Consider the following 15779-nt stretch of genomic DNA (forward strand, 5'->3'; position numbering starts at 1 on the left):
ATGTCCGGCAGGTTGTAATGTGTCATAAATCCAATGTCGATATTGAATCCGTGGTTTTTAGTATCCAGTAGATTTCTGAAGTGAAGTTCGTGGGCTTGTCTGCGAAAGGTGTTTTGTAAGGTCCCTGTGAGGATGAGGACTGCGAGATCAGAGAGGGAGTGGGTGTCCCGTGAGGAGCGTGCACGCACAGGTAGTTGGGTTTTTTTGTCTTTGGTGGATTGCCGGTGGGCGTTCGTTCTGGGGTGCAGTGGTTGCTTAGTCTCTCCTACACGTTTTCCATCAGGGTATTTGGTGCACTGGACAGAGAACATTTCTGGAGGTGCAGGTGTAGGATCCAGGGATGGTGATGGTGATGGCTCTGTTGTGAGGTGTAGTAATGGTGGGGTGGTGGAGATGTGTTGGCAGGGTTTGCATTTCTTGTCCTGGCCTGGTCTGGATCCATTGGGTATAGTTGGGGTCATAGGGAGTTTGTGTCTGGTGATGAGGTTAGCAAGGCTTGGTGCTACGTTTGAAGGCTAGGATGGGTGGTTCTGGGAAGATCTCTTTAAGACGGGGGTCTTCTTCTAGTATGGGTTGCAATTGTTTGAGGATTTTCCATATGGGTTCTAGGGAAGGGGGATATGCCATAACTGACGGTGTGTGGTTTGTGGGGATTTCCTTTTTGTACTGCAGCAAATCTTCCCGTGGTACCGGGGCGGTCCTTTCAAAAGTGCGATGCGTCCTCTGGAGGAGCGTCCTTCTTGGCTGAAGGCCCTTTCGAGAGTGGTGAGGTGGCGATCACGGGTATTCACCTCGCTGCAAATTCGGTGGTATTGGAGGGCTTGGCTGTAAATTGAGCTTTCTTGGTGTGTTTAGGGTGAGTGCTGGTTCTGTGTAGATGGGTATGTTGGTCCGTGGGTTTCTTATATATGGTAGTTTGCATTTTGCCATCTTGGATATTGATCATGGTGGCCAAAAAGGAGCATTCAAGTGATAGTCTGATGGAGGGGTGACGATTGTTGAATTTTTGGTGGAAATCAATACGAGACTGCAGGGTTTCCATCCAAATGATGAAGATGTCATCTGTGCCCATGGTCTGGAGGAAGTGTTGGTTCTTGAAAGTAAAGTTGTTGTGTATAAGGATGTATATGAATTATAGTATAGTAATATACTGTATAGTATAGTATAGTATATGAGTTCGGTGATATCCTGAGGTCTGGACTCAGAGTTGTAATCTCATTTTGTAGATACGTGAGGCAGGCTTGGATGCCATCCCGGTGTGGGATGGATAAGCTAGTGACATCCGTGGTGACTGGGAGCGTATTGCTGGGAAGATGGTCTGTGTTTGAGTTTTTGCAGGAAGTCAGCTGTGTCTTGGATGAAACTCGGTCTTTGGGTGACGAGCAGTTTTAAGATGAGTTCGATGAAAGCTGATATTTCTTTGTTAGGGTCCCATGGTTTGAGATGATAGGTCTGTTGGGGTTTCCTTGTTTGTGGATTTTAGGGAGCAGGTAAGAAGTCCCTGGATTGGGTAGTGGAGGGATCAAGGTCTGACGTGTTTCTTGCAGCCCTGATGGATATGATGTGATGGTGGGTTTGAGTTTTGAAGAGAAAAGGGGAGTAGGGTCTTCCTCGAGTACTTTTATGGTCGGTAATATCAGAGTTGTCCGCTGGCTTCTTTTACGTAGCGTGTTTCACCGAGCACGAAGTCGGAGCGGTGTACGGCATTGCCCTCTTGGATGTGTAGTGGTCGGTCAGCCATCGGGCAGGTCTGGTCTTTGCGTGGAGGGATTGTCTGTGAAGACTGGCGTGCTGTCTCATAGCTGGAAGCAAACGCAGCCCTGCCCCAGCATCGTGGCCTGTGCTCTGCTATGGCAATGCAAGGAGCTGGCTCGGGCAGCTGACCTCGCTTTCCATCCCGGGCGTCCGCCCTCTGCTCCCCGGAGCTGTCTGGCCTTCGCGCTGCTGCTTGCTGGGATGAAAAGCGCCCCTGCCTTCACCCTCTGTCGCCTCGAGGGCAGGCGGCTACTTCTGGCTGAGCTCGGGGCCGAGAGGAGAGCACGTCGGGCCATTTCCGTGGGTGCATCACGGCCGGGGAGACACCGAGCGCTTTCCCTTGTGACTCTGGATCTCAGCTGGCTCTTGCCCAGCATGGACCTGGAAGCTGTCCGTGCCTAGGGTTGAGGCTGTCATGGTCCTCCATCGTGGAAGCCGTTCTTGGGGAGAAGCTGGCTGGCCCTCGCCGGGCTGCATTCAGGGCACGATGCCCGCGCTCTGTACAGCAGCGGGAGGAGCGCTGGTCTCTGATAGATAGTAAGCAAACAGCACTGCAAAAACCCCAGTGCTCTGCATCCTCAGGGGTTGGGAACTGCACCTTTAAGTGACTCCGTTCTCCAGACACGAGCAGTTTTGGGGGAGGTTGTCGCAGAGGCTCATGTCAAGAGGAGTGTCCCAGGGGTCGGTCCTGGGGCCGGTTTTGTTCAATATCTTCATCAATGACCTGGCAGATGGGATGCAGCGCAAGTCTGCACGTGACACCAAGCTGGGGGAGCAGCAGATACACTGCAGGTTGGGTTAGGATTCAGAGAGACCTCGACACATTGTGGGATTGGGCCAAAATAAATCTCATGCGGTTCAACAAGGACAAGTGCAAAGTCCTGCACTTGGGATGGCACAATCCCATGCGCTGGTGCAGGCTGGGGGTGATGGGCTGGGCAGCAGCTCTGCAGAAAATGACCTGGGGGGACGGGGGACAAGAAGCTGGACAGGAGCCAGCAGTGTGCCCTTGTGCCAAGAAGGCGACTGGCATCCTGGGCTGCATCAGTAGGAGCATTGCTGGCAGATGGAGGGCAGTGATTCTTCCCTTTATTCAGTGCTGAGGAGGCCACATCTGGAGTCCAGTGTCCAGCTGTGGGCCCCACTGCAGAAAGGATGTGGACACATTGGAGAGAGTGCAGCGGAGGGCAATGAAAATGGTTGTGGGCTGGGGGACAGGACTGGTGAGGAGAGGAGGAGGGAAATGGGCTGGTTGAGTCTGCAGAAGAGAAGACCGAGGGGGATTGAATAGCAGCCGTCACCTCCCTGCAGGGGGGCTGCAAAGAGGATGGAGCTGGGCTGGTCTCAGTGGGGGCAGATGGCAGGACAAGGAGCAATGGGCTCAAGCTGCAGCAAGGGAAGTTGAGGTTGGATAGTAGGAAAAACTTTCTCACAAGGAGGGTGGTGACGCACTGGACCAGGCTCCCCAGAGAGGTGGGGGAGTCTCCATCCTTGGAGGTGTTGAAGACCCGGGTAGACAAAGCCTTGGCTGGGATGACATAGCTGGGGCTGGTCCTGCTTGGAGCAGGGGTTGGACTAGTTGTGATCTCCCGAGCTCCCTTCCACCCTGATTGTCTGAGATTCGATTTCCTGTTAAGTCACGGCTGAATCACGAGGATCCCTCGCAGCACCACAAACGCGGGAAGAGCCCTGACCATCACAAGGTGCCACGAGTGAAAAGACGGCGTGAGCGGGACGACGGAGCAGGCAGAAGCTGCTCTAGACCCAACGCGGGGGAGGCAGGCGCAGGTGCGTCGCTGGAGAAGGCCGTTAGGAAGCAGGCATCTTTCTGGCCGGGGCAGGGGCCCAGGCAGGTGGTTTTCAGTTAGTTGAGCCAGAGACGACTACGAAATCATGTGTCAGAAATGCTGAAGTGTGTGTAAATATGAAACCCGAGGCAGACGTTTCATTTTTATTCAGGAACGGAAAACCACAGGAGCGCTGTGAGGCCCCGAGTCGTGGAGGGCCGCTGGGAGCCTTGATAAGAACCCAGACCATTATTAGAAACCGGAACAAAACCTGAAGTCTGTGGTTTAATGCCTGCTGAGGCTGTGGAAACTTGCCAAGACATGGAAGTTGCTTCATGTGCAATGCAACTCGTGGAGGGTGGAGGCTGTCCTGGCCCTGCCGATGCGATTCTCAATCACAACCCCCGAAGAAAAGGGACCTGGGGGATAAAGGCGAGCCCCGGCTGCAAAGGTGGCTACCAATGCAGCGCTGACTCAAACGAATTGCGATGCCGCTCAGCCGGTGGGAAAGGAGGGCAGAAATGCAGCAGATTTGTTCCCCTCTGCAAGAGTGTGCCAGCGCCAGCAGCGCGTTCTCAGTGCGGACACAATAGCGGTGACAGCGATGCCGCGGTCCTGCTGCTGGGCCTGAGGCAGGTCCGGATGCAACGTCCGGTGCAGTTTTGCTCAGAGGATGGACAACGGATGTGTCCGTGCTGGTTTGGACAGGGCTGATCTGGACCAGATGCTACCCTTCCAGCCCCGTTTCTCTACGAGTCGATGACAGCGCCATTAGCCGGGAGGAAGCTTTTTTTGTAGGGGCAACGGACACGGATGCAGATCTGTTTTATAGTAGAAGGTGACTGGACTTTCGACCTGAAAGAAAACAGGTTGCTGCTGCTTGTTAATGGAGGTGGGCAGCCACGTCTGTCTGCAGTGGGGCACGAGGGAGGGCAAGGCGGCACCTTCGAGATCCTGCCGTCGTAGCTCCCGATGAAGTGGCTTGCTGCCTGCCAGCACGCATGGCTTCCTGAGCCTGGTAGCTGTTAGCCTTGAGTTCCCACTGGTGCACAAGCCGTATATTGGGTTTTGGGTCAAAACTGGAGACCAGCGACTTATATGCATTGCTAACAAAAGAGGAGTGTCAACAAACACAAGTAAAGGAGGCAGCTGCGAGCATGGCACTTGGTCATAAAATGGCTTGTGTCTTTGTTTGGAAGGCCACTTCTAGCTGAGAGTGAGCATAAGCCACTTGCTACTACGGCCGAAAATGGCCTTGCAAACAGCCTCTTAAACTAAACCCTAAGGCTTTTTTTGTTATAGCTTCAAATGAATATAAAGCTAGGAAAGATTTGGTGGTTACAGGTCCAGTTCCTAAAGTGTTTGACAAAAGTGGAGCGCAGTGAAACGCAGAGCTATGTACTCTGCCTGCCTCATGTTGATTCATACACAAACACACACGAAGATATATATGTGTGTGTGTGTGTGTGTGTGTATACACATAGAAAGAGAGAGAGAGTATGTGTGTACGTATACATGTGTGTGTGTGTGTGTGTGTGTGTGTGTATACACATAGAAAGAGAGAGAGAGTATGTGTGTACGTATACGTGTGTGTGTGTGTGTGTGTATACACATAGAAAGAGAGAGAGAGTATGTGTGTACGTATACGTGTGTGTGTGTGTGTGTATACACATAGAAAGAGAGAGAGAGTATGTGTGTACGTATACGTGTGTGTGTGTGTGTGTGTATACACATAGAAAGAGAGAGAGAGTATGTGTGTACGTATACGTGTGTGTGTGTGTGTGTGTATACACATAGAAAGAGAGAGAGAGTATGTGTGTACGTATACATATGTGTGTGTGTGTGTGTATATACACATAGAAAGAGAGAGAGAGTATGTGTGTACGTATACATATGTGTGTGTGTGTGTATATACACATAGAAAGAGAGAGAGAGTATGTGTGTACATATACATGTGTGTGTGTATATACACATAGAAAGAGAGAGAGAGTATGTGTGTACGTATACGTGTGTGTGTGTGTGTGTGTGTATAATGCGTGTGCACACACACGCACACTGTGTTCTTGTTCTGTAACATTTTTCTCACTTCCCTGAGAAAGCCTTACTCGAAGACACTTGTGCCATCTAGGTGGTTGTACCTATTCGATCGCCTTTTGCTAGACTTAGTACACGTGACACAGTTGTGTCTGACGGTTGGCCACAGTTGAGTGGACTTGGATTGAAGGGGTTTTCAGTGCAGCCTGGGTTTAGACACGTCACCGTGGGTCCCCGGTGTCCCCAGTCAGATGGGTTGGTGGAAGATGATGTTCAAACTGCTGCTGAAAAGGGTTGCTGTTTATCAGATGCTGCTCAGAGTGAAATGCCCGGCTCGCACCACTGAAACATCGCTTGTCACCACCATGCAACTCCTGCCCAGACCGAGGTCCCTTCCACCCTAAACTTCTGTGAATCGGGGAATAAGATTAACCAGAAGAGAGAGCTGACACATCTGTGATGCTAGAGGAGTGTGCGAGTACAGGGACACGGTGGGAGTTGATGACTGCCAGCCGAAACAGGGACCCACGAGGTTGTTGTGTGACTTTACAAGGCTATTTCCTCAAATGGGCCCCAGCTTGCAAAAAGACGGGAAGGACATCAGGGTCACAATCTCTCTGGTTTTGCTTGAGGAGGTTGGTTTAACAACAGCTGCAATTAGTTAATACAGCGGAGGGAACAGGCCAGAACTGGTGCCCGGGCTCCGTCGTGACACTACTGGTATTTCAAGTGCAGCCAGCAAACCCAAGCAGCGGAGCAAGGCACCTCGGAGACTAACCAAGCCCAGTTAATCAGTCTAATTAACAGGCCAGTTATAATAAGGGTTCGCAGTTGTGTGCAAGAACGAACGGTGTTGAAATGCTGCCCAGTTTGTCTGGGAAAGGAAGAAGCATTGTTGGGACTGGTACCACACCGCTCTCTCTGTGGTTCTCTCATTCTCTGGGTGCGTCTACACATGCACTTCAGCACGACTAAATTTAATGTGCATTAAGCAATTTTTGGCAGATGTTGGCTCTAAAGTTAGTGCCAAGTCCTGCAGCCCTGCCACGTGCCCCTAGTGGCTGGGAAGACCCAGCACTAAAGTTAGTGCCAGGTTGCATCTACATGCGCATTAATGCGCTTTAACTAATCGCGCCTAAATTTGCCATTTTTAATGCGCGTTAAGGGTGTGCACATGTAGATGCGTGCCCTTAATGTGCGTTAAATTAGGCTAAAGCACATTAATGTGTCTCGTGTAGATGCTCCCCCTGTCCCCTCCGATCTCTTTGCTGTGGTGTAGAAAGGTTTGAGGCGCGGTGTTTGAGGTGAAGCTGCATGGCAGAAAGCTTTGAGCCTTGCAGCTGGCTGACGTGCCCCTACGTAGACAACCCCCCCAGGGGCAATAACCTTGTCTGTTTGCCTGCAGGAATTGCATGGACTTGTGCTGAAGCCAACTCTGGGGATGTCGCTCTTTGGATGGAAATTTGGGAAGAAGAAATTCAAAGGTGAGTGAGCTCCGGCAGCGCTGCCCAGGTCCCGGGGCAGCACTTCGCCTCCCCAAGCAGCTCTGGATGCTGAGCGGATGCTTGCGTGCAGGTCTCACCCCCACGGAGCAGCGCTTTGTTTCCGTTCGCAGGGTGCGGTTCTCCGGGGCGGGGGCGAGCTGTGCATGGAGCCCCAGGGCACCGGAGGAGGGTTAGACCAAACGGATGCGCTGGGAGATCCTTGGCTTTGCATCGCTTTGCATGGCGCTGCCCCTTGGGTTGGTCCTGTGGCTTTGGCCCTCCAGCAGCCAGCCCCAAGAGCCTGGATAGCGCCGATCCTGCCTCTGGGCTCTCTTCCCCAGGGAACCTGGCACCAAACTGTCTCCGCTTGTATGCTGCCTTCCTGTTTTGCCTTGCAGTCGAAGGCAGCTTTTAGACCCAAAGCACCTCTCAGACCATGCCAGCTCTTTGTTTTCACTTGGTTTTTGACTGCGGAAAAAATAATAGAGGTGTTTTTCAATTGCAAAGAACTCGGAAAGACCACAGCAGGTCTGAACATTTTGGACCTGCTGGATTCCTGTTTGAAATTTCTGGGTTTATCTTGGGAATTGCGTTGGCACGGCTAACGCTGCGCGCCATCCCTGCAGCACCTTGAGGCACTATGGCACTTCCAAGTGTTCCTGTTTGGGTCGGTGTGGCTGTTTCCCTACCCCGGAGGGGCAGCACGGGGGTACCCGTGTTTCACCCCGCAAGCCGGATGGGACGGGTGTGTCTATGCCACCCCCCTCCCGAGCCCAGGGCTCAGCAAACTCGCAGGCTTTCCTAGGAGAAAAGCAGCACTCTGGTGTGGCCTTGCAGGGACCCTGGCACCAGATACTAGACCCACCTAATTGCTGGGTTTAGGGGCACATGCAGCAGAAATGCTTGGGCAGGGCTGGACTCTCTGGGATAGTCCCCATCTTGACAGGGAGGCAGCACAGACATGCTCGGAGAGGCTCTAACATCCAGGATTTCACCCAGTTCGGGACCTTTCCAGCTCCGGCACCACGGCATCTAGGCTAGGCACCAGTGTGTGCGTGCATCGTCGCTGGGAGCACCCAGGCTTGGATACGAGCGCTCTTCTTAGTCCTGACCAAGCAGAAGGCTGCTTTTTCCATGAGCATCACACGCGTTGTGTTTTCTGATCATCGTCCCGGTCCAGAAAGAGGATTTTCCTGCTCAGGGTAGTGCCGGTATCTGCTCCTCAGAGGGGCAACGCTGCAACCGCATGCATCAGCTTGTGCGCTGCACGAGAGCAGAGGAGCAATCGGAGCCCGCGAGAGAGCAAGGAGCAAAATTCACGGGGAAAGAATTGAAGTGGTTCTGAAAACAATGGGCATGGAGAGCGCCAAGGATTAAGAGCTGAGCCAACAGCTTGATCTTCTTTTAGCTATAGATGTTTAGTCCTTGCACTTCGGAAGAAGTTTTAAGAGCTTCCTGATGACGAATGCAGGGCATTTTCGAGGAAGCCTTCCCTTTTTCTCTTTACAACTTCACAACTTCCTGTTTTTTCATTCCTCCCAGGTTCCGCTCAGTGATTCTCATTGAATTCTGGGAAATTAGGAGTGGAAACTAGTCTTGAAAGAAGAGGAACAGTGTTTACTTTTACCAGGAAAAAACAAACCAAGAAGTGTTTGAAGGTTATTGTTGGAGCCGATGCAAAGCTCTGGCTCCAGTCGCCGCACCCAGCGCGCGTGGCGGTGGCTCGGCCCTGGGGCTGCCTGGTGAGACGGTGCAAGCCCCTGTTAGGTAGGAGGTTTTGCAAGGGAGGATTTCACTGCTCCAACAGTAAAAGAGCTGCAGGTTACAGACGGGGAGATTAAGTCATTGTTTGACCAGTGATCAGCAGAAAAACTAATATTTAAAGAAAGTGTTTACTTTTTAAACTCCTGGGTAGAGTTCCCCTTTCGCTGTCACTGATGTGACTCCACCGAAGCCAGTAGATAGATGTAGGATGTGCTGCAAAGTCCAGGTCGTGCGTTTGGGCAGCAACGTGATTTCTGCTATGCGATGAAAACGGCGAGGAGCAGAAAGACCCGGTTCGTTAGTCGTGGGCTGACGACGTGGTCACGAGAGGGAAAGCTGCGCCGGGTGAGGGTTTTCCAGGAGCGACGGGCAGGTCGTGGTTAGAGGAAGTGGTTGACTTCTCGTGTGAATAGAGATGGCCTGAGTTGACACATCTCGATGACGGCGCCCGTCAGCTCTGTGCAGAGGCAAGCTCCACCCGTGCCTCCTCAACTGGGAGCTAGCAGAGCTCATCGGTGCGTGTGCAGCGCCATGCCGTGACAGATAACACGCGTGTCTCGGTGCGGCGTTGCCAGGGAGCGGTGTAGACAGCCCCCCGCAACGGGACTGAGAACAGAGTCTAGGCTCCAGAGCCAAACGCGCAAGGAGGGCAGTGATTAATTAATACCTGTGACGCTGGCCTGCACCCGATGGGAGCTGCTAGCCGATGCTGATGGAAAGGAGCCCAGGTTGAACGCGAGTGAGTTCCCGCCGGCTCCGAGTGGGTCCATGTGGATTTTGAGAGAGGAAAGTGCCTGGCCCCATGTCCAGAGCCAGCTCCATGCTGATGTACAGCGCGGGCGCTGGAAACACGAGTCACGTTTCTACTCGCAGCAGGTGGGAGACTGGTTTTCATCACAAAAACATCATTTCAATAGGTTGGGAATATTTGGGGACACGATCTTCATTTTGACAAGCAGTCCTCTAGGAAGAATCATTTTGACTCCAGGAAAAACATGTTATTTTCATCCTTTTCAAATGCTGCTTTGACTATTATTTGAATCGGGTTTGCTGACGTGTTGGCTGCAGAAGCTGTGCGCAGCGTGGGGCGGTGTCCAACCATTTCAGTGCAATGCACATGGGAGGTGCATCCCGTCTAGCAAAGACGATGCGATGCTTCAGTTCGTGTGAGGTAGCAGCTGCCTTCCTGAATTTTAAAATAAATAGAATAGACTATTTCAACCCCTCCTCCTGACATGCCAGCGTTTAATAATGCGTGACACACTCGGTGTACACTCAGCTCCATCCTCTGAGTCGGCGGTGAAGAGGTTGAATCGTACCGGGACCAGGACAGGCTCCTGGGGACTCCCGCGCGATGTCTCCTGCACCCCAGACGAATCCAACATCTAGTAAAACTCCTGTCAACTCTGACATGACGCACGGTATGACTCCCAAACCCGCCATGGGTCTTTGTGCACGAACAGCAAGAGCTCGGTGTCACGTTGACGACTTGCGTTCGTCTTGGAGTCGCTAGTGACTCCGAGATCCCTTTCCATGGCCGTGCTGCGGAGGAGGCCTGGAAGCGCGCTGGTGATTCCTTCTCCCCAGGGGCAGCACCTTGCATTTGTCCTTATTGAACTGCATCCTACTCTGTTCTGCCCAGCTCTCCAACCTGCCCAGATCCACCTGGGTTCATCCCCTACTCTCTGCTGTCTTAACTTTACCCCATCATTTCGTGTAATCTGCAAATTTGGGCAGAGTGCTTTCCACGCCCTCGTCCAAGTCACCGACGAAGACATTGAAGAGCATCAGTCCAAGGACCCCCACAAATGTGATCCTTAATAATTTTTTCAAAGGTTTTCCCAAGGATACAGGTGAGGCTAACTGGTCGATAGTTACCCGGATCCTCCGTCCTCCCCGTCTTGAAAACAGGGACCACATTGGCCCTTTTCCAGTCCTCTGGGACCTGGCCGGAGCACCGCGAGCGCTCGAACAGCCGTGCCAGCGGGTCTGCTGTGACACCGGCCAATTCCTTCAGCGCCCTTGGGTGAAGTTCATCCGGCCCCGTCACTACGTCTGAATGAGCTCTCGGTGGGCTGGCGTCCCTCCTATCTGCAGTCCAATTGGGAGATGTGTCCTGATCCGATTTCAGGACTACAGAGGCAAAAAACTCATTGAAGAGCTCAGCCTTGTCCCCCCATCTGGCACTAATTGCCCTAGTTTGATCTGTAGGGTCCGATGCTACCCTGCGCCTTCCTTTTGCTCCCTGTAGACCTGACGAAGGACTTCTTGTTGTCTTTAATTGTTGTCCTCAGCCTAAGTGCTAATCCTGCGTTGGCCTTCCTGTCTGATTCCCTGCACGTGTGAGCCAGGGAGGTGTACTCCTGCTTGGTAGCTACCCCCTCTTTCCACACCCTGCTTGCCTCTTTTTTTGCCCCAAATCTTTTCTGGATTTCCCAGTTCAGCCAAGAGGCTTTCTTGGCCCCTTTGTCCCCTTTGAGAGACGCTGTCAAAAGCCTTACTAAGTGGCTTAGTAGCCACTAAGTAGAATAATAAGCCACTTAGTAGCCACTAGGTAGAATAATATCACATCCATCCGTCCCCCATCACCTAGTCATCGAAGGAAAACAGTCTGCCTAGGCATGATTTGCTCTTGATAGGTGCTTGATCAGGTCCTTATAAATTAATCAACGGATTCATCGTTTGCTGCAATACCTTTCCAGTTATTGAAGTCGGGCTGGTCTGTAATTGTCTGGATCTGCCTTGTTGTATATTTACTCCTTTCCAGTCTCCTGGGACCTTGCTTGGCCTCTGCGAGTGCTCAGAGACAGCAACTGCTTGAAAAGCACTTTTCTCTAAAGAACTCAGAAATGCTTGGTGACACATTGCTGCATCTTGCACCAAATTACAGCGAAGCACGAGCTCCCGGCGTGGTGCTAGGGATGCATCGTCAGGGTGCCGTCATCTGTGCTTTTGCTGCATTCTCGTTATTAGATGAAGTGTATTTCACTAGTGAGCCCACGTAGGTTTGAAGTGCAAGTGCAGGAGAGAAGCAGATAAGGGCTTTCAGAGTCATCTTTCTTCCTGGCGATCCTGGAAAGCTTGGCAAGTCAGGGACTAGCATCGCATTTTGTATTCAAGTTAAACATCGACTGTTGGCAAGAAGGAAATCGTTCCCATTTGCATGCAGCTTGCTCTAGGGAAACCAATGTTGTTGTGCATCTTGTATGCAGATACCACTGATATATAAGGAGAATTTCCTGGTGCATTCAATGCCCTGCCCAGAAGTGTGTTAAAACATTGTCTCTGTGTTTGCAAATTCCAGCGATGAAGTCTGGGCTCAGCTTGGTACCAGGCATGTACATAGACACCCCCTGACCCACGCAACTTGCATCTTACAACCATCTCCCTCTCTCTTCCTCCTCGCTTCCCGGAGGAGCGATGGGAAAGCAGCACTCCCGGAGGCTTCTTCCTTCATTTTTGTTAATTAAGGGCGGTGCTTGGATATTGCAGGAATGGTCTCCAGGTAGGAACCGAGGGACCAGCAGGTAGGAGTCATAGGAAAGTGGGGCTGTCAGGGATCTGCGGAGGCAGCATCAGCCCTGTGCAAACCAGCCCAGATGAACCCATTGCCCAACCTCTGAGCAGAACTACAGAGTCAGCCCTGACTCAGCCCCAGGCATCACACTTGTCCCTGCCGCAGGGAAATCAGGGGGCTGCCAACATGCTGCTGCTGCAAAGGGGGTTCAGAGATGCTCCAGGGAGCCCAGGCAGGGCCGTGCCCCCGCTGCAGAGGAAGGCAAACCCCCCAGACTAGGGGGGAAATCCCTTCCTGCCCCCAATGCAGCATTGGTCTGGCCCTGTTGCAATAGGAGTGGGGAAAAAGTTGCTCCCCGGCTCCATGGGGCATCCAGCAAAGCCCAGAAGCCTGGGAAAGCCGTCCACAATCACAACTCGAGGCTTGTGACTTCCCCAGGAGAGGCTGAATGAAAGCCTCTTCCACCCTCCCCAGGGCTATTTGTGGGGCTTCAGGCTAACCCGGCTCAGGGTGCAAGGATTGTCCCTTGGAAAGCGCCGAAGAGCACGTAAAGCAAAGTCCTCCTCAGTGCCTGAGCGGGCAATGGGCCCTTTCAGGGACAGGGAGATCGCTCCGTGCAAGTGCATTACCCAGGCAGCGCCCTCCAAGCTGAGCCGGGGCCTCGGCCAGACCCGCGGCGTCGGGCTCGAGCTCTGGAAAGTGGTTTCTCTGCGGCCGCACCCTTGGCAGCTGCAGAAACGAGCCCCGCGCCACTCCCGGGGCCCGTCCAAAGGCCGCACTCTTGGCTCTGCTGCTTCAGCATCCCTCAGAAGCAAGTTTCCAGGCTCTGCAGCCAGGACGTGGAGCCTGTCTTTCACGAACGATTGCCACACAACAGCCCTAAATAAAAAGGGGGCCGGCTGGCCGGGAAATTACATTTATAGCTGCGTTTTGGATGTTATTTCATCCGGATGTTGTTTTGTGGCTTTGCTCCTAAATCCGTCTGCCTGGGAAAGCAACTGTTTTCCCAGTGACTCCTCGTTCTGGTCAGACCGAGGTCTGGCACGCGATCAGGGTGACGTGCGCGGAGCGTTTCCACGGGGCGCTGGTCTTTGCCAGCTATGAAGCGGTCACTGGAGGCACACGGCCCGGTGTGGGGCCTCAGTGCTTCTCTCCAGTGACTCACGCCGAAGGGAAAAAAGTTTGCTTGGAGCCGATGGGGCTCCCGGGAGTGGAAATCCTCGTGCTGGAGCGGCGCTCCGCGTCCAACCGTTATGGCTGCATCTGCGAGCACGCATGGTAGAAGCTGGCAGCTGCAGCCGAAATGTTTTGAGCTGCGGTTTCCATCTGTGGGGTTGGAGGGACAGCAAGAGGTTTCAGTAGCTGCGGTTAGACACTGGTCCTGCATTGCCTTGACTCTTGTTGCTGCTTCAGGAGGTGCTGGAGGACGTGGCTGGGGCGTGCCATGTGGAGCAGGTCCCAGTGCCTGGACGCGGGCAGCGACAAGTCTTGCAGCTCCCGAGAGCTGAGTTGGACGTCTCCGGGGAAGCCCCCGTGCATCCTTCAGAGGTTGCACCTGGGCCTGCTTCCTTTGCAGCGATCTGCAAGCCACTGCAGGGACCCTGCCTTCTGGGCACACTTACGTGCAACGTCCGGTCGTCCCCTTCCAAAGTCACACGCAACACGGTGTCTAGGCGTGTGTCTGCACCGCGGCAGGGAGAGATGGCGAGGGGTTTGGAGCCCCCTGAATAGTTGGGTGGGGATTGCAGGGGTCCCTGCTCCGGGAAGAGCCAGGCACAGTGAGCCCTTCTGAAGGGACAGGGTTATTTTGGGCTAAGCCCTCTGGGATGCTTCACCTGGCGCTGAGCTCCTTGCCCAGCTGGACAGCTGTCCAGCTGGACAGACCCTGCCTTTTGCTGGTGGCCGGCGCTGCTGGGGTGTCGCATCTCTGACCGGCTCCTGCGTGTGTGGTGATGGTGCCGCTGAGCTGTGCGGCTTGTGCTCAGGCTTGGGGGGATCGGGACCCCTGGGTTTCCTTCCTGTCGTCCCTCTGACATGCAAGTGTGTGGCTGGGCTGAGCCACAGGGTGCTCTTGCATTCCCGGGCTCAGCAAGTGCATGTCCATGGGCTCGTGGCAGCGGGTCTGGTTCGCCATTAGAAGTGGGAGCTGGATGCCAGGACCCTCCTGCGGTCAGTCTCCAGCTTTGCTTGCATTTTAGGCAAGTCCGGCTAGCCCCACTGGGCCTCAGTTTCCTAAATGGTGCAAAGAGGCAGAATATTTGCCCAGTGAAACGAGCACAAAGATTCATGAATGCATATTGGAAGTGGTCTGAGGTCCTTGCATTGAGCCTCTGGGCTAGCCAAGTCCTTGCTGCGTTGGGGTGGTGATGCCCTCCACTGCCCAGAGGGACGGGATTGCAAGGAGCTCACGGCATCACTGCAGAGATTTGATGGAGGGAGAGGCAGTTCAAGGCTCATTTGTCTAGTGTTAAACCTGACTCCCCGAGGGAGATGGGATAAGCAGACAGGAGGATTCACCTGTTACACTCATGCTAATTTTGGCACCACCATGAAGGAGCGTGTTGGTCTGCGAACTCCTGAGTGCTACAATCCCAGCGCTCCGGGTGGGAACCTGCCGCACGTCCCCGAGCCCGGGCATCATCTCTCTGGGCTTGGGGATGTGCAGCAGTTCCCAGTCTCTCCTTCTGGCTGCTGCTTCGCTTGTGCATGTATTCATTGTTATCCAGTACATCCTAATTTCCCTGCTGCAATCTAATGTGTTTCCTCTTCCCTACAGAGGAAGAGAGGCAGCTTCAGGCAAACAACCGGGACTTCAACCTGCAGTTCCAGTATGCTGTAAGTAGCAGCCCCGTTTCGTGCAGAGCAGTGACCGGGTCCGCTCCTCCCTTGCAAGTGTCCCTCCGGTCCTGTTTGTGGTGTGCGCGAGGTTTTGTTACAGTCGGGTTGCTTTTGGGAGGAAGGGGAGGGGACCTTACTGTGGGTTTGGAAAGGACTGTTGTAGAAGATGCTTCTGCTAGGACCGGAGCAGAGGGTCCTGGCTAGAGCGTCTTGCCCCTCCGCTCTGGGTCAGACCGATCACCATCTTTAGGGTTAGGAAGGAATTTTCCGTCCTGGTCAGACTGGTCCATACTGGGGGAGTTGCAGCAGGGGCACGGCCTCTCAAATGTCTATTAACATCCTTTTACAGCAGCAGGATGTTGGCCGCCACAGTCCCCCTGCTTCCCCCGGGGTAGGGTTGGGTGTGATGTCTTGAGTTGTGTCATAGATGTTAGAGTCGGAAGGGACCTCAATAGATCATCAAGTCCGACCCCCTGCATAGGCAGGAAAGATGGCAGTCTTCTGCAGGGTTTAGATGATGGGTTTGTCTGGGACGGTTTGCACAGGGCGGATCCTGCCTTAGGCAGGGGTTGGACTGGATGTGATCCCCGCAGCTCCCTG

General features: G+C 53.4%; 1 protein-coding gene across 7 annotated transcripts in view; it reads left to right on the forward strand.

Annotated features, from left to right (window-relative positions):
* LOC102571860 (phospholipid-transporting ATPase ID) overlaps positions 1–15779 on the forward strand; it is a 71574-nt gene that overhangs the window by 7230 nt on the left and 48565 nt on the right. For 6 of the 7 annotated variants that reach the window (XM_059725370.1, XM_059725372.1, XM_059725365.1 and 3 more), the window contains exons 2-3: positions 6982–7060; positions 15118–15176. In XM_059725370.1, the coding sequence (XP_059581353.1) occupies positions 7018–7060; positions 15118–15176 (102 nt within the window). In that variant the 5' untranslated portion in view covers positions 6982–7017. Of the gene's footprint in view, positions 1–6367; positions 6520–6981; positions 7061–15117; positions 15177–15779 lie in introns of those variants that run through there. The other variant, XM_059725369.1, reaches the window with a different exon arrangement.

The sequence above is a fragment of the Alligator mississippiensis genome, chromosome 3 (assembly GCF_030867095.1).
Source record: "Alligator mississippiensis isolate rAllMis1 chromosome 3, rAllMis1, whole genome shotgun sequence".
Lineage (NCBI taxonomy): Eukaryota > Metazoa > Chordata > Crocodylia > Alligatoridae > Alligator > Alligator mississippiensis.